Source organism: Embiotoca jacksoni, unplaced genomic scaffold (assembly GCF_022577435.1).
Source record: "Embiotoca jacksoni isolate LCO1_2020_lvr unplaced genomic scaffold, fEmbJac1.0.p SCAF_13, whole genome shotgun sequence".
Taxonomy (NCBI): domain Eukaryota; kingdom Metazoa; phylum Chordata; class Actinopteri; family Embiotocidae; genus Embiotoca; species Embiotoca jacksoni.
The window spans coordinates 8,358,226-8,381,557 of record NW_027185263.1 but is presented as its reverse complement, the minus strand read 5'-3'; the positions used below and the strand labels follow the sequence as shown (position 1 = coordinate 8,381,557).

At 39.4% G+C, this 23,332-nt stretch overlaps 1 protein-coding gene across 3 annotated transcripts in view; it reads left to right on the top strand.

Annotated features, from left to right (window-relative positions):
* The window catches only part of ubl3a (ubiquitin-like 3a), a 35,634-nt gene extending 21,604 nt beyond the window's left edge, over nt 1–14,030 (top strand). For all 3 annotated transcript variants that reach the window (XM_069146221.1, XM_069146220.1, XM_069146219.1), the window contains exons 2-5: nt 5,083–5,191; nt 8,189–8,275; nt 9,816–9,893; nt 12,238–14,030. In XM_069146221.1, the coding sequence (XP_069002322.1) occupies nt 5,083–5,191; nt 8,189–8,275; nt 9,816–9,893; nt 12,238–12,290 (327 nt within the window). In that variant the 3' untranslated portion in view covers nt 12,291–14,030. The remainder of the gene's footprint in view (nt 1–5,082; nt 5,192–8,188; nt 8,276–9,815; nt 9,894–12,237) is intronic.
* Nucleotides 14,031–23,332: the final 9,302 nt, after the last annotated feature.

Below are 23,332 nucleotides of genomic sequence, written 5' to 3'. Positions count from 1 at the left end.
ATATTGTCCTTTACATTTAATGTGAGGTATTTCATCTCCTTCCCAGATTGAAAATGAGCAGCTGGTAACCTCGGATGGTATGTTGAGCTCCAATTAGTCATGTTTTGGGTCTCAGAATAAACATTAAAGAGACCACAAAGGAAGAAAAATAAGCTTAATAAAGTAAACCTAAAATTTGATTGGAGTGTTGTACACCCCCCGACGCTATTAGACACATACTTATAGAGTGAGATTACAAATCCTTGCCTTAGGCTTTGTCTCTTGTATCACACTATTATCAGTCAGCTGCTGTTGTGTAACCACTCTGTCTGTGTGTGTGTGTGTGTGTGTGTGTAAGGAAGGAACTCACACAAACAGAAAAACTCTATTTATAATATTGTATTAAATATGTCAAACTCAAAATGAGGCTATTTGGCAAATCAAAGAGTTTATTTTTCTGTGAGTTTGCTCACAATTTGAACATCTGAGCAAGTGAAGCTGCAGCCTCTGATATATGCATTCAGCCGGCCGTTCCCTCATGTACACAGATTCTCTAAAAATACCCTTCAGTGTGTTTTTAATTAAATGAAACAATGGCTCTTTTATACAATTTGTATGCTCATGTTGGGCTAACAATGGCAGGGACTCTTTATGCGCTTGCAAAATCACTCAGAGCTCGCAAAACTGTTTTATTTCCTAAGTTTTAACTAATTGCAAAAAAAATGGGACTAATGCCTTTCTGGTTTCTTCTTCTTGTTTTTCGGCACAGTTTGTCTAACAAGCCACAACACAGCCGATTATGTCTCCCGGTCGGTAACCGTTGAAATTTATTTAAATGTGTTGACAGCCAGAAAAAGCATTGGCAGAAAGGAATGGAAAGTGCCTGCCCATAATTATCAATTATCATCAATAAAATTAACGACAGTGTAATTTGTGTGGGATTTTTTTTTATTTAAAGTGCTGTGTAGCTGCATTCTTTAGTTTACAGTCAAATTTTCTCTAAATTTAATGGGCAAGTCAGAGCAGGCTTCCTGCTGAATCCAGCTGCCTCGCTTTAAGCAGTCAGGCGAATCATCCACCTCCTCTCTTAAATTCATTCATACAGTCCGGACTCCACACCGACAGCAGCGGCCAACCCTTATTGCGCAGACTACATATAAAGCTGCTCTAATATATTCCCACAGGAAGGCTTCCCACTCTATAATTTGTTGACTGCTGCAGAGGGTCTAAAGAGCAGCAATACTCTTTAATGCACTTGTAAACACAAGCACACATAAACATGCACACGCTCGCACGCACAGTGTTGCGTTGAGAAAGAGTTGAGAGCGGTATTCAGGGAGGAATAATTATAGATGGCATTGAATTTCCTGCTCTCCTCTGTGTGCAAACAGTGTTTAGCCAAGAGGGCTGTGCTTGCTTCACATGTTTACGCCATGGCACCCGTTGGAAGCGGGGCCCCTTTATTGTAGCGTGATTGTCTGGTCTGCAGCGGAACCTTGACAAGCAGAGAGCCGTGTCACCAGTTTCCCACCCAAGTAACCTGCTTCCTTAATTCATTATTTTCAGAAATAGCCGGGAACAGGAACCGGATGTTTCGGCATTCTGTTACCAAAACTTACAAACGCCTTCACATCCCCACTAAAGTGTAATACCCTCCATGTTGTTTCTTCTTCTAGCGCCCCACGAGCTTCCGAGTGAAACATTCACACCGCTGGCTTCTGTCATTATGAGTTTAGAGTGAGACTGGTAGTAGGCCAGGAGGTGCTGTTTGTATGTGTGCATGAGTAACTGGCATTTCCCCTGCAGATATGTGTAATTACTGTGTTTATGCACGAATGCACGAGGTGCTGCTCTCCCTCGTACCTGGAGCTGCTATATTTGTTGGAGAGAATAGATTGTAATTGAATATACCTCCCTGAGCCGATTGTAGAACCTCATTACCAGCCCCCTTTTACAGAAGAGAGTCAAGGGAGAAGGCACAGTGACCCCGAGGAAGAGAAAGGGAAGGAGAGGGAAAAGAGCAGGAGAGAGCTGAGACTTTGATTCAGTTATAATCAGAGCAGAGGATGAACAAGCTTACCTGTAGAGATAAACATGAAGTGCTTAATACCACCGTCAGCCATCAGAACAGATGGAGTGCTCCTGCTGCCCGTGCAGTCTATTAGTGGTTTGAATACCATTTTGTGAAAAGATATTTTCTAATTGTATGCCTTGTGGAGCACTAGCTGGCACTTTGTCCCGCAGGGTGGAGACGTGGAGACTGCAACGGCCAAAGCAAATGATTTCGACACTCAAAAACATCACCAAACTATTCAATAATCTTAGTGCTTTGCATGGAAGCGTCTATGTGTGTGCCATTTCCATTGAGGTTTCTCCGTTGGTTTGTCATTTTTGTGTCCGGGAAGAAAACAGAGAGTGACTTGCGAGAAAAGAGGAAGCAAAGAAGGACGGAGAGACAGGAGGGAAGCAGGTAATCGGGATCGAAAGTTATGTGGGTTGATATGAGGGAAAAGGCTGAGCTTGCCTTGTTTAACTGAGGCCAGCTCAGTGCCTCTTGTTATTCTGGCCTCGTACATTTCTCCACTGTACAGAGCCGGAGATTGACAGAGTCGGGGAGAGCGAGTGAGGGGATGCAGAGATTGCTGCGAGGAGGGGAAGACAGTATGATGTGACACAGTGAAAAATGAGCGGGGGGGGGGGGGGGGGGGGAATCTATCTTGTAGGTGTTATGAGGTTAAGCCACCCACCACTGGCTGTCGCCATGGTGACACCATGGTAACGACCAGGTGTTCAACAAAGAAGGAGCAAGACATTCCTTGTGTAAAGGAGCTTCCTCTTTGTGTTTGGTTTTTTTTCTTTTTCATTTGTCTTTTCTGTTCTTATCCGTATCTTTCAGATGTTCTGGTGTCTTAAGGGCGTATTTGTATGAAGAACAAATTTTACATTTTTCCACCAACGCGGTACAAATTCCTGCTTTGTGATATGTTTCTGATTTTATAGGCAAGGCCGTTCTGAATCTTAGTAGGAAGCGGCAGTAAATTGTTTATCATTCATGTCAGCTTTTTGAAAACGCAGTATAAGAAGTGCACACATACTGTATGCAGGTGTATTTCTGCATCTGACTTTTTGTGCCTGGATGCATTTGTTTGCATACAGTACAGGGTGATTTTATGACCCAAGAGTGCTTCTGCATACACATGTAAAATTAATTAAAAAAAATAATAATAATAAAAAAAAAAAAACCAGTTCATGTGATCGCTTAGAAGCAGATTTATCGACATTTCTGTTCTCGATGCTTGTAGGGTCAATGTCGAGGTCAAAAATGAATATTTGATGAGCACTGTATGTGTACGTGCAGGTTTCTATATATATTTATATGTGTATACGTCTCTGGCGCTTTCGTGCTTAAACCTATAAGCTGATTTGGTAACATGCTTACAGAGATCTATTTTTCAATCTGTTGATGTTAGCTCTGTTACATCACTACAACCGTCTCAGCGTGCGAGTATGTGTGTATATGTGTCGTCCAGCGGAGTGAGTGGGTTCGGTGGGTCAGGGGGGAGGGGGGGGGGGTGGTGTAGCCGGCCAACTGACACATGGAAACACACTAGGAACAATGACACACGTGCTTGTGTCATGCGCACACCGCAGGCCAGCCAGCCACACAAGTAAAGTAAGCAAAGGCAAACACACACACACACACACACGCGCACGCGCACACACGCGCACACACACGCACACACACACACACACACACACACACACACACACACACACACACACACACACACACACACACACCACAGACTTCTGCTCTGGCTCTTAAAGGCACACTGTACCACTCCTGAACACACATCAAGCCGGATAAGAGAGAGCCTCTGAGCTGCATCCTAATGCTGGGCAATTTAATCGCTTTGCAAATTAACGGCTCAAAATGCCCACTGCCACAGTGTGTTCAGTTCACGTCTGTATTTTCTCACTGTATTTGAGGGATTTAAGTCGATAGATACACAAAGACATTTGGCGCTAAGCAACACACACCTGTGCATCTCCTCATTTGTGTGTCTATTTTGTGTAGTCACGTCAATAAAGTTAATTTCAATGCTGTCCAATATGTACTTTTTTTTTCAGTATATATATTAAAGCAGTATTTAAAGGTTTCTATAACCATAATAATCTTTCAGTCTGTGCCCACTGTAACTAGCTACCCAGAAACCATAATAATGCATATGTGCCCTTGTACAACACATTGATTCACTGCCTGCTCCAGTGGTGCTCTCCACTATCTCAATCTGACCTCTGATCTCTGGGATAGAAGAAAGTGTGTCACTCCATTAGTCATTTTGATTGTACTTGCTGTCACTACAATCTACTGGAATAAGCTGTTTGGGGCAGGGTTCACATTTTAACAGCCTTTTGTATTCCACTCCAGCTAAATGTTCATGTTTTGTGGACAGCGAGAGCCACATTTGATTGTGTTGAAATAACAAAGGTGCTCACAGTCTCAGTCATAGATAGCACCAATACAAATTTGCTTTATGGCCACACGTCAGAGGGTTTAAATGATGTACTCCAAACCTGGAAATTTATTCTAAATAGGCAATGAAAATGTAATTCAGTCACGCTGTTGACCTTCTGAGAATAAAAGGACAAACTAGGTCAGAAATTACCTGCTAATTAATGTTTCTAATTAGCAGGTAAATGTTTGATCTTTATTGTCGTCTCATGAGAAATAGCATATGATAAAGTATATGTATAAACAAACAAAGCAAAGGAAAAGCAACACCACTGGTTTTGTGAAAGGTGAGAAAAATAAGTGACCGAAATGGGAACTAAAGACAAAGAAATACAGTTTGAGTGATGAGAAAAAAAACTGAAGAGGAAGTTGGAGCGACAGATGGGAGTTGATCCAGCGGAAGGATGCTCCTCAGGATCCTCATATCCGTCTCCTGTTTCCTATTAAATTACTTAACTTGAGTATGTGCTTCCTGATCCAACTGTGTGTGAAATGTGGGGCAGCTGTTTTATTTTAATGTTAATTCTTTATGTGTCCGTCATTGTATTTCCCACACTGTACTAATGTATTTATTTTACGTGTTGCAGATAAACCTGCGGCTCATTTTAGTCAGCGGGAAGACGAAAGAATTCCTCTTCTCTCCCAACGACTCGGCAGCAGACATCGCCAAACACGTTTTTGACAACTGGCCAATGGGTGAGTAGCTCCATACAGAAAAGCCAGTGATTGTTAAACACAGAATGTCTCGGTATGCTACAGATGTATGTGTCGTATTAAAGGTGAACGTCATGTAAAAGTCACTCCCCGATAAATACAGCCGACCTGGAGGGATGCAGCCTTTTTACCTCTTGAAGAAGTGGATACAGGTCAATCACACATTTGATTTTGATTTCATTCAGTACACTTTTATTCACTCGCATACACATCTGCAAATTAAAATGTTCTCACAGTTTGGGCTGCCCAAAGCTTATTTGACTATCAAGTGACTTTAAAGCAGCTATAATTTATATTTCTATAATAACAAGTCACAAATGGCAAAATGCAAATAATGAGATAATATGACAGCAGTCACTCGTAGAAATAAACTTGAATTTGCAGCTCCACTCAGCTTCACCCAGCTTTATAGTGAGTTAGTCCTCATTGTTAGGTTGTCCGGCCCAAAAATGTACTGTTTCAGTTCAGTTTTGTTTTGAATAAAAAAAAAAAAAAGGTAAAAAGCGACTGTAAACTACCTGCTCCACCAAATGGCAAACAAAACGGTCATTAATGCAGCACAGTTCAAGGGTTTCAAGTTAACGGTTAAATTTGCGTTAGGGCTACCAGACTCTATGAAGAGGCATCGTCCGTTTACAAAAGTTTCTCTATTTCTATATTAGGAGTGTGCCATATTGTATTGGTGTTAATCATTTATAATATGATAACACATTCATATTGTGATGGTGTCAATATTCTGACGTGTTGACATAATAACATCACATCATTACACAGTGTAATAGTATGACGTACTTAACGTGCGTAACTTAAGCACAGCAACCACACGCACGGCTGAAAGGCGCTACGTGGTGGAACTGTGGAGCAATTTCAGTAGTGTGGAAGTGGTTTGGTTACAAAATGTCAAGATGTACCACAAACCAGAGCGATATGAAGTGCAAGAAGACTGAAGACAAAAGGGGGCAGTAAACCTAAAGCAAACGCCCCCAAGTCAGTGCAAGGAAGTCTCAGCAGTTAATCTGAGTTCTAAACCAAGCAGACAAACTGCATTAGCTCTGCGTGGCATCACCCAATCTCCATTCGGTTATACTCCATGTCGATCATTTTTGTTTAGTCTTTACCGAATATTTAAATACAAACTTTTTTTTTTATGTGTTTGTTCTTGTCATTAAAAATGAAGTCTTTTTTTTTTTTTCTTCGTATTTTGTCATTATCATCAAGAATATCGTTATCGAAATACCCTGAAATGTTGTGACCGAGTCGTTATTTCATCAGAAATAAAGCAACATCTGACTGACTTTATAATCCTCTACGAAGTTATTTATAGCACCATATTTATATATGACGAGATGAGTTGCATGATTAAAAGCTGCAGTGCAGAACTTTTGTCGACTTTTGTCGACACCGACAGCATTTACAAAAATACTTCACAAAAACCAACCTGTCCATGAGCACGAACGGGACATCCATGTCTGCCCCGAGTCTCTTCTCTTCTTTCAGATTTGATTTGAGCTTTGGTCATTTTACTTGGACATTTGCTATTTTTTTTGCACATTCTGGACACAGATAATATAATACATTATATCATTTTGTAATAAATCACATCATTGCACAAGCACAGCTGCAGTACGTTCCCATAAACTGTAATTGCTAACAATTTAGCTGCTAATGCACCTTGAAGCCAGATGATCTGACTAATCTTGGCTGTGTTTCATAGAAAATTATGAAAAGATTGATGCAGCTGAGGAGCTATACTGTGTATGCAGAGAGCCGAGGTCACATTCAAACCCGCTGCTAATTACTTGGATGTAGGTCTATACAGCGGTGTGGAAATGTGCCGATCTTTGGTGTAGGGTAATTAGAGTTGACTCCTTTCACCCTGATTATCATTGCATGCAGGAATGCAGGATCACAGTACAGTCACCTCCTCTCTGTAATACACCCACTCCCGAACCGCTGCTACACCACCGATAGAATTCATTTGATACTGCCGACCTTACACCACCTTCAAAACTGAAGCGACCGCGGCGTTTTCCCACGGTGCTGTGAGCGCGGTCCAGTTCAACTGAAGACCACAATGCACCGAAAAAGACCAATTATACCACTCGGACTCAGATTCTCCTCGACAACAGGAGTTTTTCGTTCAGTCCGGTCAGTGTTGGAAGTGCCCTGTGTTGCTCCCCGACAACAGATCTGAACCCTGTGAGACCCGGAGCAGGCACTCAGTCAGCGACACCACCCTCCGCTTAGCTGGAGACAAACATCTGGCGGCCAGACTCCGCTGCCGTGCAACGCTGTTTTCTCTCTCATTTAATGCCGTCACTTTTGTCTTCGGCTCTTCCCAAGCCACACCTAGTGTCCTTCTTTTGCTTTGAGTCTTTCTCACGTTCTGCAGTGCGTCCCACAAAGCCCAGATATTATACATTCTGCGTAAGATGGTTTTAAATAAAGGCCCTAAATGTCTAAAAATATCCTCAGTGGGGTTGTCTGTGGTCTCTTTTCCACCATGCAGTGACCAATTTCGTTTCACTGCACTGTATACAGTACCTTGTATTGACACAGAGCAAGGCTAACTCAGCAGTTTAATATTCAAAGCTTTTCATCATTTCTGCTCTGCTGAGCTTAGTCTGAGTCCCTTAGCAGTCAAATTCCCTTTGTCTTCCTCTTGATTGCTAATATAGAGTCTGTTTATTGTAGGTTTTAAAGAAAATTAAATTTCAAGTAGCAGGAAAATCCTATGACTGAACCTGCTCTTTACTGTAGATTACACAATGACGACGATGTTTCATGGAAAGGAGGTGAACTAATACGGGAATTTAGATTAAAAGAATGATTTGGAGAGCAAACCTGACAAAAAGAAACTAAAGACCAAGAAACGGAAAACAAATGAAGCTTTTCTTAAATTTTCCTCCACGTTGTTTTTTCTCTGAAACTCTTTTTTTTTTTTTTTTTTTCCCATCCGTCTCCCCTTTTTTCTTTCAGACTGGGAGGAAGAGCAGGTCAGCAGTCCTAACATCCTGAGGCTGATCTACCAGGGGCGCTTTCTACACGGCAACGTAACACTAGGAGGTGAGAAAACACAGGACGTGCACCACCCAAAGAAAACGCCCGCGTACTCACGGCAGACGTGCACACAAAATCACAAGCAGTGTGCTGCCGGAAAGTTCTTTGCTGTTCTCGTCCTTTTCCTGAGCCGCAGAACAGAGGTACCTCAGTGCTCCGGACAAGCCTGCTTTGACGGAGAGAGGGAGGAGAGAGGAAATCCAGAAAAAGAGGGGAAAGAGACTGCTCAGGAAAGGGAGGAAGGCTGGCGTTAGAGTGGGACAAAGAAGAAGCAGAGAAGCAAGGGAGGGGGGGGGGGGGGAGGGGGGCATTGAAATGAATGCCATAAGTGAAGAGGGAAAAGAGGATGTCGTCTTTTGTGACAGCCCTCTTCACTTCTCTCTGGCTTTTAGTTTTTTTTTTAGTTTTTTTTTTTATATCTACCTAACCCAATTTAGATTGGACTGGTGTTTTTGTGGTTAATGGGGTTATGGCCGTCCCTAACTCTTTTACACTCATCCCATTACTGCCATCTATCTGATAATTCCCTTATCGTTGGTTTAACGTGTTTGCACACTAACACTGAATCCTCTTACAGTCGAGCCAAAACTCCCAGTGGTTTTGAAATGCAAACACAGACGCATGTTACAGCGCTCGTCGCACTCTTGCAGCTTCACCTATTAACTTAGTGCGCAACTCTTAAGGTAGAAAATCTGGCAGCTTTCATGTTGGTGTCTGTCATCAAAAGTCACAGTAGGACTGTGCTACTTGGTATATTAGAAATATTTTTTTAGAATAGAATACATTTTAGTGGCTTTATCTTCCTGGCATCCATTCATTTCCATTAACTTTCATTCAAATATGAACTACTTAATAGCTTAAGATTAATCACTGAGCATCGTGTATGTCAAAGTCACATTATTCTTGCATGTGAATATGGTTGAAAATACTGTTATTGATGAGGATATTGTTAAATACATAAAAAAGAAAAAAAAAATCACCATTATTATGTTCCAACTCAATGCATTGCAGGAGATCAAACCCTTCCTTTGTGCAAAATGAAACTGTCAATAGCGGATTTTACAATCATTGATTTGTGCAACATAATAAACTTGTGACCATATCATTGAAATACCGAAAGTTGGGAGAAGATGATATGGATTGATCCCTTTATTAGTCCTGTTGAAACTGAATTTATTCGTATTTTTTCTTGAACAGGTATGCTGTGGGATTTTATTTGTGAATTGTGTGGTTCAAGGACAAGAAACAACCCAATTAAAGACCGATATTGTTCAAATACTTGTTTTAACATAAAGGTTTACATCGTTGGCCAGAGGGGAGATTATTATTCTGCAAGAAAATGACCACACAGTCATATATTTTTACACCCTTTAGCCACAGATTACTTTCCTCTGCAGTGCAGCTCAACGCTGTGCAGCTCTATAATATGTCCTCAATTTCAGAAAGCTGAATCAAATGATACCGATGGTGCATGACATTGTACAGACAGATATACTGTAGCTCTCTGAATAACCTTTACATCCTCTCTCTTCTTCTCCCCCGCCAGCTCTCAAACTGCCCTTGGGGAAGACCACAGTGATGCACTTAGTTGCCAGAGAGACTTTGCCTGAGCCAAATTCCCAAGGTAACCAGCTCCCCGTCTCCCTTCTTTCCTTTCAGAGGGCCTTTCACACGCTGAACAACTTTAAATGTTCCCCTCCCAGCTGTTATTTATTTCTACACATGGCTTCTGTTTTAGGAACAGCCACTAGTGCAAATAATTGGCTCCTTTAAGTGTATCCCCAAGACACAGCGCTTTGTGTACAATATACAGCTAATATAAATCATACTGCATGACAGGCTTCCTTTTGTGAGTGTAGTCGAGGCTGATTAGACCGAACAAATAGAGTTCAAGTGGACATCTAAATTCACTTCCTGACTCTCTTTAATTTGCTGTGTAATCTGGATTAAAAAAAAAAAAAGGTCTAGTAAGGTAAGGTAAAATACATATTTACCTCAGTACACTTCAGAATAAAATCCATGATACAACGCGAGGTCAAATACACGTGAAGAAAATACTCTTGTCAGCCAGTGTACAATAAACATTTTTGATATTGCAGCAAGGATTGGTGGTAAACTTTTTAGAATTCATTCTGTTTTTATAAAACTGTGTAAATTAGTCTAGTTTAAAAGCAAAACTAAGTGGCCCCAGACTGAAAACAACCGTGTATTTTAAAAGACATAGTGAATAATAATAATAATAATAATAATAATAATAATAATAATAATAATAATAATAATAATAACAATAACAACAACAATAACTTTATTTATATAGCACCTTTAAAAACAGAGTTTACAAAGTGCTCTGCAGAGAAGCAAACCATAGTCATACATAACGTCAATACCGGTAAACATTTAGGAAAACAGGAGGCAAAAAAAAAGACCATTCCATTAAGGTAACGAATACAAGAAAACCAAACAAATAACCAAAACGAGCAAATGGAATAGAAAACAAACAAATAAATAAATGAATAAAATAAACAAACAAAAACAGGGGAACAAAAGAACTGCATAAAAGGACATAAAAGGACGACAGCACTTAAAAGCAATTCTATAAAAATGGGTTTTAAGAAGTGATTTAAAAGAAGTCAATGATTCTGCAAGCCTTATCTCCTCAGGTAGGTCGTTCCAAAGTCGAGGGGTCCAAGTGGCAAAAGCACGGTCACCCTTTGATTTAAGTCTCGACTTTGGAACGGCCAGAAGGGCCCCACCGGAGGATCTAAGGCTGCGAGTTGGCTCATATGGGGCTAACATTTCAATAATGTAGCTCGGGGCCAGACCCAGGCGGGCCTTAAAAGTAATCAACAAAATCTTAAAAATCTATTCTAAAACCAACCGGGAGCCGGTAGAGAGAGGCCAGAACTGGAGTAATGTGATGTCATCTGTTAAGACCAGTAAGAAGCCGAGCTGCTGCATTCTGGACTATTTGGAGGTGGGAGATATATTTTTGGTTTATGCCAGAAAGGAGGGAGTTGCAGTAGTCGAGTCGAGAGAAAATGAGTGCATTAATTACTTTTTCCAGGTCAGAGTGTGACAGTATGGGTTTGATTCTGGAGATGGTTCTTAATTGAAGGAAGCAGGACTGGACCATTTTTTTGATCTGTGTTTCAAAGCTTAACTGAGAGTCAAACATTACTCCCAAGTTTCTGGCAACAGGTTTTAAATAAGCAGACAGGGGACCAAGTTGACTCTCAATGAGACTGGTGTTATCGTTTGGGGAATTGAACAATATGACTTCTGATTTTGAGTTGTTGAGCTGAAGAAAGTTTTGTGCCATCCAACAGTTAATGTCAGAGAGACAATCTAAGACAGCATCCAGGCTCTTTGGGTCACCAGGTCTCACCAGGTAGCGAAGCGATGTTGATTCCGGTAACGGTGTGAAACTCGATCAAGGAAATCCAGTGAGAGTGCAGAAATTATAGTTAAATACGGTCTCCTCCCCCCGTGTGCTACTGAGGCTCATTTTTATTTCTTTTTCTCACTCTATTGATTATGAGTGATGATACGCTGCCTTTACTTACTGTAATTGGTCCAAAAATCCAAACCATCCAAAAAGCACATTCACTTTGGAAATGAACTGAACTGGTTCAGTTTTATTTCTACTGATACCACCTCTTTTGGTCGGACCAAATTTTGATCTTTTGATCTGAATCGTGATCCAATCGAGGCACCTTTGGTTCAGACCGAAGTGAAAAGTCTAAAAGTCCAGATCAAACAAAGTAGATGTGAAAGCACCTTTAAACTTTACATTAACGCTGGCTCAACTCTGTAGATTTCAGTCTGCCAGTATGTCTGTGAAGCTGTCCTCAGATCACATTTAAACATGACATATTTTGAAATTATTTACGAGCGCATTGAGCTGGGTAACTCTGTCTGTGGAGGATCATTGTTTATCTTAATGATGTTGTCTATGTGTGTGTCTCCAGGTCAGAGGAACAGAGAGAAGACCGGGGAGAGTAACTGCTGTGTCATTCTGTAAATTTGTGCCGCCAGCCCTCCATCCTTCTCATCCGTTCTCGCCCTCGATGTCCTGGACCTAATGAGCTTGTCCCCTGTCCTGGAGCCTGTCCACAGTGCGGATATGCATACAGACAAACACACACTTGTCTTCTATTTTTTTTTTTCTCCCCCTCTCGTACAACACACACACACACACACACACACGCACGCGCACGCGCACGCGCGCACGCACACACGTAGAAAGAGAGCAGGCTCAGGCTGATCCAGGACACAGAGATGGGGAGCAGGAAATTGATTAATGATAGCGTTGATTCCTTTTGTTGTACTTGATTTGTTGTCATAACTGAAAATTACAGGAAGAAACTGGATTTGCATGTGGTTTGTTTTCTTTCTTTCTTTCTTAAAGCACACCTTTTTAAGCCTTCTGCCACACACACACACACACACACACACACACACACACACACACACACACACATGCAGTAAACATATACACCTTGTCTTGCCATCTTCAGCCAGTGTGTTGAAAGTCAGTCTCCAACTGGCTCCTTATTCTAGCTGGTTGTCGTTGTAATGCAGTGCCCAAGTTTGTGTGTGTGGCCTTGTTTTCTCATACAGAGCGCGGAGAATATAAACCACTAACAACTCTCTCTCACACACACACACACACACACACACACACACACACACACACACACACACACACACACACACACACACCGGTGTCCTTTCTACTGCCCTCCTCTGCATGTGCCCTTAAAGGCCGCAAGAGAGAAATTCTTCCTTTTTTGTCTGCAGAGTGCTGTAGAGACCGAACACATCCTGCTCTCTCAGTCCGGCATATTTTAGCCAAACAAAGCCTAAACAAATAGACAAACAACCGGTGTTGATGGTCTCGTTTTGGATATTTGTTTGTCCATGACTTATGTGACTGTGTTTTGACAGTCCATGCATATTCATGACTGACTAGTGTTGTGACAAATAAAACGTTCCTCCCTGCCCTGACGCACCATCCCCGCCTCACCATGCTACCTTTTTCTAACAGTGTTGTGAAGGATCTCTCTGACAGTTGCTGTTTAAGCAGGGGAATGAACTCCAAATGAAAATGCTCCTTATTTGTCTTAATTTGCTACTTACTCTCTCCTTAATTCTCGCTCTGCATTAACAAGTCCATTTTGCACAACTGAAGCATGTGCTCCTTCATCAGAATATTAAAAATGTATAAAAAGTTTTATTGTTTTATTTTATATTTTTCCAATGGAAGTAATGTTCCAAACTAAGGTAACATGTGTAGAATATATTTAATATGAATCTTCTATAGAACATGATGACTTTAGATCTTGGTGATATACATTATATTGGTGTTTAGTCTATGATTGTGTATACGGTTAGCTTCTAGCCAGTTCACAGTCACTCGCTGACAATGTCTTGTGCTCAACAGCAGCAAATCCTCCCTAATCATTTACGGACTGATGGATTTTTATTTTCTTCTGTGCTCTTTTATTATTTTTTGTTTCCATTTGTTTATAATTTAATGTAATCCTTTTTTTCTTCGTGTTTTTTTTTTTTTTTTGCTTTAAAGAATCGCTTTGTAACAGCACTAGGTCTTAAAAATATTGTTTATATTGATCAGGGTTCAAATCTGTACAGAGATAAACGTTTTCAAACCAATTGTAAATAGCACTAATGCTCCCTCTCCCCCCCTCCAAACTTCAAAATGGAATACATCTGTAAACTAAATAAAGGTTATTGAAGTGCACTACCTTTTGTCATGACTTATTGTGCATAAATCATTTAAGTGTCACTTCATTTTGACAGCCTACTGTTGACGCTCATCCACACCACTGAGTAACAATTTCACAAACACCTGACCGTTAACAAGAACGTAAACAAAGGGCTAAATCAGATGGCAGGTATTTTTAGATGTTCAACTCAACCAGTTCTGCAAGTCTCTGGGAATTATTCTTGGTATTCAGTAAAACTGAAGATAGGCGTAAGGCTGTGTTACATACTCACGAAAACACATTTCATCTGAAGTTAAGGACTGAAATACTTGGATCCTTTTCTTTGTTTAGAGTAGTTAGATCACAATATTAAACACTTTACGCAATTTCAATTTTACCCATTGAAATGTACATTATGTTAAGTAAAATGTCATATAGTTTTTATCAAAAGTATAAAATGTAATAAATAAGAATGACCACTTCTCATTATACTATCAGATATATCTTTTTATCAAATAAGGGTACATTTTCTTCAACAGAAGTGACTTTATTTTGATACTTTGAAGTATTGATGGTAAAACTTTTACTTTAAGCAGGATTTTTGATTCAAGGACTTTTACAAAATGCAATATTTTTAATAGTGTTATTCGAGATTTTACTTAAGTAAATGATCTGAATACTTTTTTAACTACCATGTAAGACTATCACATAATTTATATTTATATATAAAATCTGCAGAATAAATACGACTAAAATATGTACACAATGTTGCACTGAAAAGTTGAGAAAGTATAATTTTGTGTCGATTAAAAACACTAAACTTCACAAAAAGTATCTCAAAACTGCCTCAATAGCACCAAGGTGAATGTACGTAGTTACATTTCAGCACTGTGTCAGAATGTGTTTCTTGTGAGTTGACAGGCAACAGATTTTCAGTTGATACGGTCTATTGATTAGTACTTGTGACGTCCCCTAAAGTCATAACTGAATATGTAACGTAATCTTAAATCTTGTTGACTGTCAACTTAAAGACAAAGCTTTTCCACAAAAGAAAGAGATCACATGCTTTCCACTCACTCAGCATTGAAGCAGATAAAGTCCTGATGCAAGACAGAATAAAATCAAATTCGGCCTCCATCATTTTTCTGTGACAGCCATGTGATGCTGTTGACTCACTTGTCCAGTTTGCACAACAGTGAGTAGGCCAAAGTGCAGCAGGAAGAACAGTGCGGAACATAGCGTACATTTCAGACAGCCACCCTGAGAGCAGTTTTATATCACGCCTCATGCACTTGGCTTATGTCACATTGAACAAACGCAGTTCCATTACTGCGGGTGCAGTTTTAGCTGAATGAAATAAAAGATACGCATCTTGGAATATCATTAAGCTTGTGATATGTCAGCAAAGTGTGAAGGGAGTTCTGAAAATTTATTTTACTCAAAGAAAATGACTGCGTCTGCTGCCTGTCAATGAAGTCCTGTGTAGTTTTTTTTCTTTTTTTTTTCCTTTCCTCCTCCCTGTTTTCCTCCCTACAGGCCTGCTGTGTCCATCACACATTGACATGGGCCATATAGCCAACATCAATACAACTAGTCTTTCTTCATAGAAAGTGTCTGGGTGCAGACGGAGGGGGCTGCAGTCACAGTAGTACCTACCAGTCCAGAGTACCATTCTATTTGTTTGACATTAAAACCAGTCAGTATTGCTGCTGCTTAACAATACAGCATTAGTTACTTTTATTACTGCTTTTAGTGTGAGTCTGTATGAGTTGACATTTTGTTGTGTCATTTAAATGTATATGACATTTAAATATACATAGGCTGTAAACATTAATAAAACTGATATGGTTTTGTGTGTCTGACTCTCACTCCACACTACAATGACCAGTCACCCTTTCATAAAACTACTCTTACACATTCATTTCACATGTTTGGACAAATTATATGGGCAAAATATAATTATGGGGTGATTCAATCAAACAGCAGTCAGACAGCACTGCAACAGGAGTTTCTTTGCTCATTGTGAGACTTCTATGCAGGAAAGATTGAGGATGATGCCACCTTCTGGCAAAATACCTTCATCACAACATCATAACCACCAGTGCCACACATGTACATAGTAGATCACGGATAAAATCTTCCATCATTCTTTTGGGGTGAAAATAAACACCTTGTAACCCACATTTAAGGTATTATCTCATTCAAGGTTCTTTTTTCCGAGAACATCTAATCTTAAAACATACGGTAGAACGGTTCCTCTAAACTGACAAACATACTGACGATACATTGTACACTGCAAACCTGTGCAAACTGGCTGTGTTCAAAGTAAAGTCAAAGATGTGCATTATTAGGCTACTTTGTTAAACTACATTTTCATTTAAGTTAAAGTTGTACACACATATATGAATGTGTATATTATAATATATTGTATATGTATTACAGTATGGGGGAGAGTTTGTGTATCAAACGTTCATGTGTGCCTGTTAGAGAAGGACCTGTAGCTAAGAGAGAGTTGTATTATGGTTTGTATTTTCAGTGTAGCCCTTTAACATTTTTCCTTGGATATTTTTGGCTGGACCCCAACAGTGGGGGCAGCCCAGAAATGCAACAGAATTTACCAGTACAGCATCATTTTGGTTCAGTACAAAATATAGACTGAGCTATTATAAGCTTTTTTTTTGTTTTTTTGTATAATACAAATCAGTGACTCAAAAAGAACAATAGATTGAAAAAAAATGGCCAGAGGTATAATCAAACATGAATTTATGTAAATGTCCAATGTTTGCATTTTTTTTTTAATTTTTTTTATTTTTTTTTTTATACATTTCAGTGTTGGTGTCTTAAGTTTTTCTTTGTAGTTCGTTTGTGACTGAGGAGCTGTCTGCAGGCTCACTTTAAGAATAAGGAAAATAAATCTGTCACAATTGAGCAAGAGAAAGGACCCAAATGCACAACTCAAGGCTTTAAAACTTACAAATAAATGGTACAACAACGTCCAGGCCATAGGCAAAAGAAAACACGAGGAAAAAGTAGTAGAAAAATAAAATTGTCTGTGGATGAAAGCAGAGCCGTGTTACACTATTGATTGGCCGAATGCCACGTGACTGCCAGCTGAAGTTATCATTGGTCGGCCGAACACCATTACTTCCTGTATCCATTTCACACAATACTTTTACAGGTCAAAACCTACAATGAATTAACCTAGAGAGGCTAAAGAGCAACAGCAACCCCCCCCAAAAAGCTCCAGTAATCGCACCTGTCTGATACCAAACTGCAGACAGACAAACCTATGATGTGTCAGAATATTGTGGAGCACCTACAAAGGTTAGGACAGGATGTGTTCTTTCATGAAGAGCTTGTGAGGTCAAACCCGAGCCGAAGGGAAACAAACTAATGTTGTTCTTAATGCGCTGGATGTGAAAGCAGCTTAGTGTTAGCTAACATCAGCCCTATTTTACTAAGCTGGTATTTATCAGTCAACTTATTCAGAAGGGCAAGTTTAAACAGCTGGGTTTCGACTTACTAAGGACCTTCCTGTGAAGTATGTCTGTACTTAAAAGCTGTTCAGACCTAGACACAAGACACTAAAGGCCAGACTGTTGTCAAGGATTCAGCATCTCAGTGTCACAAGAATGATACGCTTTATTTCATTTTTAAATTTTTTTTTTTTTTATCTCAATACATTGTTTGGTCATGTAACACAAACAGGGAATTTCATACTAAAAAAAAAAACTACAGCTTTGGACAATGTTCACTTAAACTGCATCATCTTCGGCTGAACTGTGACGGTTGGGTTCTGTTCCCCATTCCTGGCAGTGAGGCCAGGCTGGGAAACCACTGCAAGTCTGTGGGACCACAACGGACAAGTGGATTGAGCACCGCGAAACAAAGACCCTCCTGAAGCACGTCTTAGCCGTGAGTACAAAATAGTCTTTAGAAGTTACCTCTCCTTTATGCTCTGAGACAACTTTAAGGGGATTTATATATTTTTCAAACTAATGTTCATTTCTAGTCTCAGCAATATTTGCTCTAAGCCTGCAAAAAAGCAAAGGTTTGTTGTCTTCATTTGAAATTAAGTCACTAAATTACAGGGTGCAAGAAAATGTTGATACGCTTGAGTACTGAGACGTTATGTTTTGTGTGACTGCATTGATACTCAAATCGGATTTTTGTTTTACCTGCAAGGATTCGTGGAAGACAGCGGTTTATTTTGTGTTACATTTTTGATGTCATCTTTCTTGAGATGCTGGACTCCTCCACTCCAACGTAGCTATGGAAACCGAGACAGAAAACAGCGTATACTATGACAGGAAGTTGATTATACTATGATAGCTGCCTAAAATTAGATTGGAAAAAAAATCACAAAATATTAAGGCCTACAGTATCGCATTATGTTGCAACATATTGAAGCGTAACCCTTTTATTATGATATATATCAAATAATCTGATTCCTGCCCTACTAAATTAAGAAAACACAAAGACAAAGCTGTCTTTAGTTTGAGAAGTTGATCATTCCAATTTCCCACATGGGTCTTGTTAAAAGATGCATTTTAAACCTCTTGTTACAATACCACAGATGTAGTATTTAATGTATTTTGTCTACATAGTGTTGGTGGTGACAGTGTGGTCATGTTCAGGAAATAGAACTTTGCCGTAGATGAGATTGAATTGTCTGAATCTTCCCTGCCATCTGCAGCTTCCCCCCCCCCTTGCTTTCTGCTCACAAATGGCTTTTTGGTCAATATTTTGGAGGGTGCGGCCATCCTGTTTGAATAAAACATTTATTCGAATTGTCAAAAACCAAACTGCTCCTGGGGTCCATTTGCATGCTCATGTGGGTAATTTGAGGACCAACATTGTGACAGGCTGATCCATCTGTACAGGAAAGCAGATTAAAACGTGCAGTGTGATTTAATAAATGTAGCAGATTAACATAAACATTGTGTGTTTATAAAAACACCACCAGCTTCAAGTGAAGATTGAGAGAAGTAGCCAGCACCATTTCTGAAAAACAAAATACAATAACTTAAACGTAGGGAGTAGCAGTAGAGCATTTATGTGACTATTCAAAAATAAAAAGGCTGGAATTTTATGCCAATTTTTAAATTTTGTTATCGTGAGGGTTCATAAAAGTATCTGGTAGTTCTAATGCCTCCTTTTATATATATTGAGATTAGAACAGGATATAGACATGATGTACATTACACAAGCCTGTCAACAACTAATAAAGGCCAACTTTTCTTTTTACACTTAAATTTTCTTTTCGATGTTGATTGATGTCCTTGTGTTGTGTTGTGTTGGGGGCCCTGCGCCAAAAAGGACTTTCACGTCAATGGTAACAACTTAGTCACGATGTCATTCATTTAATTACCCTACAATGTTACAATAAGTAATCACTGGTAAGAAAGGACACAGGCTGCTATATTAAGGCACATTAAAAAAGGAAAATGTTTAGTATTTTCACCAAAATATTAACTACAGCTGAACCGCTAAAGTCCTACATGAGACTTTCAAAAACAAAAGTACTTGAACAATAATGAGCTGCACCGTCAGTGTGATAAATATTTGTGTTTGTCTTTAAGTGAAGTTTGCGTGTGCGTGTGCGCTTGTGCGTCCACGTGTGTTTGTGCTTTTTTTTTCGAGGGGGGCGGGGAGCCTCTCAGGATCAATTAGTCAGTTTCGTCATTACTGTTCTCCTCTGAGAAAGAGCCTGGTAGGAGGAGAAAAACAGATCGGGTCTCTCCGGAGGACAGATGAGAAAGTACAGTGTTTTTGTGGTGGGATTCCCCGGGGTCAGGCTCCGGAGGAGTTCACAGACCTGTTGGTAAGGCAGAAAAGTCAGAATAAGTTAACTCTATAATCCATATTGACGGTTTTACACTCTATTTACTTGAGAAAGTATTCATGTAATTTAGTTTTAGAGACGGGGGATTATATTATACCGAATATCTCTACGACTTCTACTAATTTTAGAACTACTATTACCACAGCTACTACTAGTACTGCTACAACTGTGACAGTAACTGCCACAATGACAACGCACAACATTTCTTCAACTATTAGTATTATTACTGTTACTTTAACAGCGACTAATCATTGTAACTTGCACTACTGTAAGTTAAGTGCAACCACTGTTTTTGCAAAAACAGCCCGCAGAAACACTGCTACATTGTCATTTACTGTATTACTGTGCCTAATGCATATACTGCATCTCCATCTTTTAATGCCACTGCACTCAGACTGTGATTGCAACAATGCTAACGTTCACTGCGAGTGCAGAAATTAATAGTTGATTAGTTGGTGGATTGAAAAAGAAAATAACTAACAACAATTAGATTAACTGATGAATTGTTTTATGTACTTTTTTAGTATAAAAAGTATTTGTAGTTTCCACTTAGAGGAGAATGGATTTTCAACTTTAACTTATTTTATATGATTATGGAATTAATCACGTTTCCTGACATCTTGTAGAAGAAACCGTCAACTGAGCAGTTAACGAATTAATTTACAGATTACTTGCTAAGGAAAAAATATCCTTAGTTGCTCTGCTGTATGTTACAAACATCACGTTGTTGTATTTTTCTTGGAAATTATATAAAGCGTTATAATGTTGATTCCTTTGAGAGGCTGCAGAATGTAGAATAGTATAATGAACTGGCAGGCCTGAGGAATGCATCCTGTCATTTCAGAGGCAATCTCTCTCAGTGGGACAAACACCTGTAATATACCCGGGGAGCTAATTTCATGTATTTGGCAACAATACCTTAATAGTGAATCCCTATGGATAATACTCAATGTAATAGTTTGAGTTTAGAGGCCCTGGAGCTTTAATAATCTCTTGAGTATGTTCTCATATTGTTTTAGGCGCAGCACACTCGGGCACAGGGAATCAATATAAATGTATGTTTCCCTGCAGTTTATAATTTGATTTCTCACGAGTTTGGGTTTAGTCACTCCTGCTTGCTTTTGGCCAACCTAACACAGATAGCAGTTTTGGTATAGTTTTCTATGTCGTTGAAAGGGTGAAAGCCTAATTTTGCTTTGTTTCAACCTCGTGTATTTCCTGTTAACGTCACTATTGTTATGCCAACTCTGTACTTTCCACCTCCATTGTAGGTGGGTATATTCAGGCGACTATAATTATTTCCTCTGACCAAAAGTAAACAGAAATTGCACAGAAATTTTGGGCCTGGAATGGTCATTTTCCTAACTGCATTAGGGCTGTCCATCGGCACGCGGCGGTTTGTTTACAGTTTACTCATCTATATTAATGTGAATCCTTCCTTCTTCTATTTTCTTAGTCAACAGGTTTTTAATGTTTTATTTTCTAACAGTTCAGCATCACTTTCTAGGGTTGAAATTCATGGCAAATTTTCAGCAGAGAGCACACATCAAATTTTGTATCAAATTTTTGGGGAACTGAAAAAAGTCGCGGAGCCACATCCGGTGTGGGAGGTAGGGAGTGACAGACTTTGTGCTTTTTCAACGTACTTGGAGCAGGCATGTTGTCATGTTGGAGAGCTCAAGTGCCATCGGCCACAGTTCAGGTCGTTTACACAAAATGTTTTCCTTCGGTGTTGACAGTCTGACCATGAAGGACAATTTCACACTGCACAACCCCATGAATGTCAAATGAAACCCACCCGGTTATGGTTCTGACCTGACGCGCCTTTTTCGGTCTTGGGCAGTGACGTTTTGCTTACTGTTTAATTGCCGCAGATTTTCAGAAGCATTTCCAAAGGTCTCCCGAGTACAATTGCTGACAAAAATGTTATGTGAACTCGGGTGCTAATTTTGATAAAGCGACGTGACTTGGAATACTTCGTAGTACTATGCTTTGTTTCTGTGCAACAGTTGCAGTCATGGAACTTTGTGATTGTCCCTGCTGTATGTTTCAGATCAGTTTCACAAAAAAAAGTTGATCAGCCATCATATTCTCAATATTCTTGTTTACCTGGATACAAGTAAAGTCAATTTTATTGGTGTTGCCCATTATCCAAAATCACAAATAAATTTGCCCCACGGGGCTTTAAAATCTGTACAGCTTACACCTTCAGTCCTAAGACCCACATTGAGACGCAAATTATCCTGGTCATGAAAAGTTTCTAACTTCATAAGGCAACGTAACTTACAATTTATCTCAGATAACCCCTGTTCTCCCTTGGCTGTCCCCTGCAGTTAGGGACAAAGTGTTTACCTAACTGTTCAGGGTGTGTCATCTTACAAGAGCAGTGGCAACAAACAACTCATTAGCAGCCTCATTAGGCAGAGTTTTCCAGCTATCAACTGGGGAGTAAAGAATAGTTCAGTTGTGCACTGAAGTTTGTTCACTGACTTTATAGATGTGAAGTATTTTTTAATGTATAAACCAGCACAATTAAATATGTGAAAAATCTATTTATTTGGATTTGATTTCAATATGTACTGTATATTTGGAGATAATGAAACTTGTCACATGGGGCAGGACAACCCATGTTTCGTTATACTTTTTCGAGTACCATAACTTACACTCGACAGTTAATGGCCCGTTTGTGTGCTGGAGGTTAAAGGTTGACCAAGCCAGCAGAAGCATTTGCAAAGAAGAGAGATACTATCATAATCCTGGAAACTCCTGGTCTGTGGTTGTGCCCAGGATGTGTCAATGAAAATTCTAAACAAAATTAGTAACAAAGAACCATCTCGGTGAAAAGAAAATATTGAAAATACATTACTTAGCCTTACACAGTAGTTTTGGGTGACATGGTTCTGTCATTTTGAATTCCACTTACATTGTCCTTGTGCAACAAAAGTCACTAACACACCAACTATTTATGAAATTCACTATAGTAGAAGATAGGCCCCCCCAAAAATACCCGTATTATTTAACATTTAATAAGGAAGGGAAGTGGGAAAATAATGAAGAAAGGGCTATTTCCTTATTAGTCTTATTTATTCATTTTATGGGATTTATTGACAATAAAGAACAATAGAACAAGACCAGTCTTATCCTGGTGTACAGTTAAACAGAGTAAATTTGAGTGTCATAGGTAACTAATACATATTTGCCAGTTGTATGGCTGTGCCTTTGGATTAAGTCATCCAACCTTTTGAATCTGAAAAAATGAAAATTGTTTACTCCATTTTGAGGCTTAACTATATTTACAAGCTCCATGCATAACTGAAGTTCACCAAGTTCTGATTTCTACTGCAGTTGTCACACCAGTTTTTGGTTTTGTTGCCGTGCAGCATCAACAAAGGCACATTTTAAATAAATGTCAACAACATACTGAGAATTGACTTTCAAAGGCACCCACCAGCAAATGCAAGAAAAGTTTTAACTGACCTAGTAATAAAATAA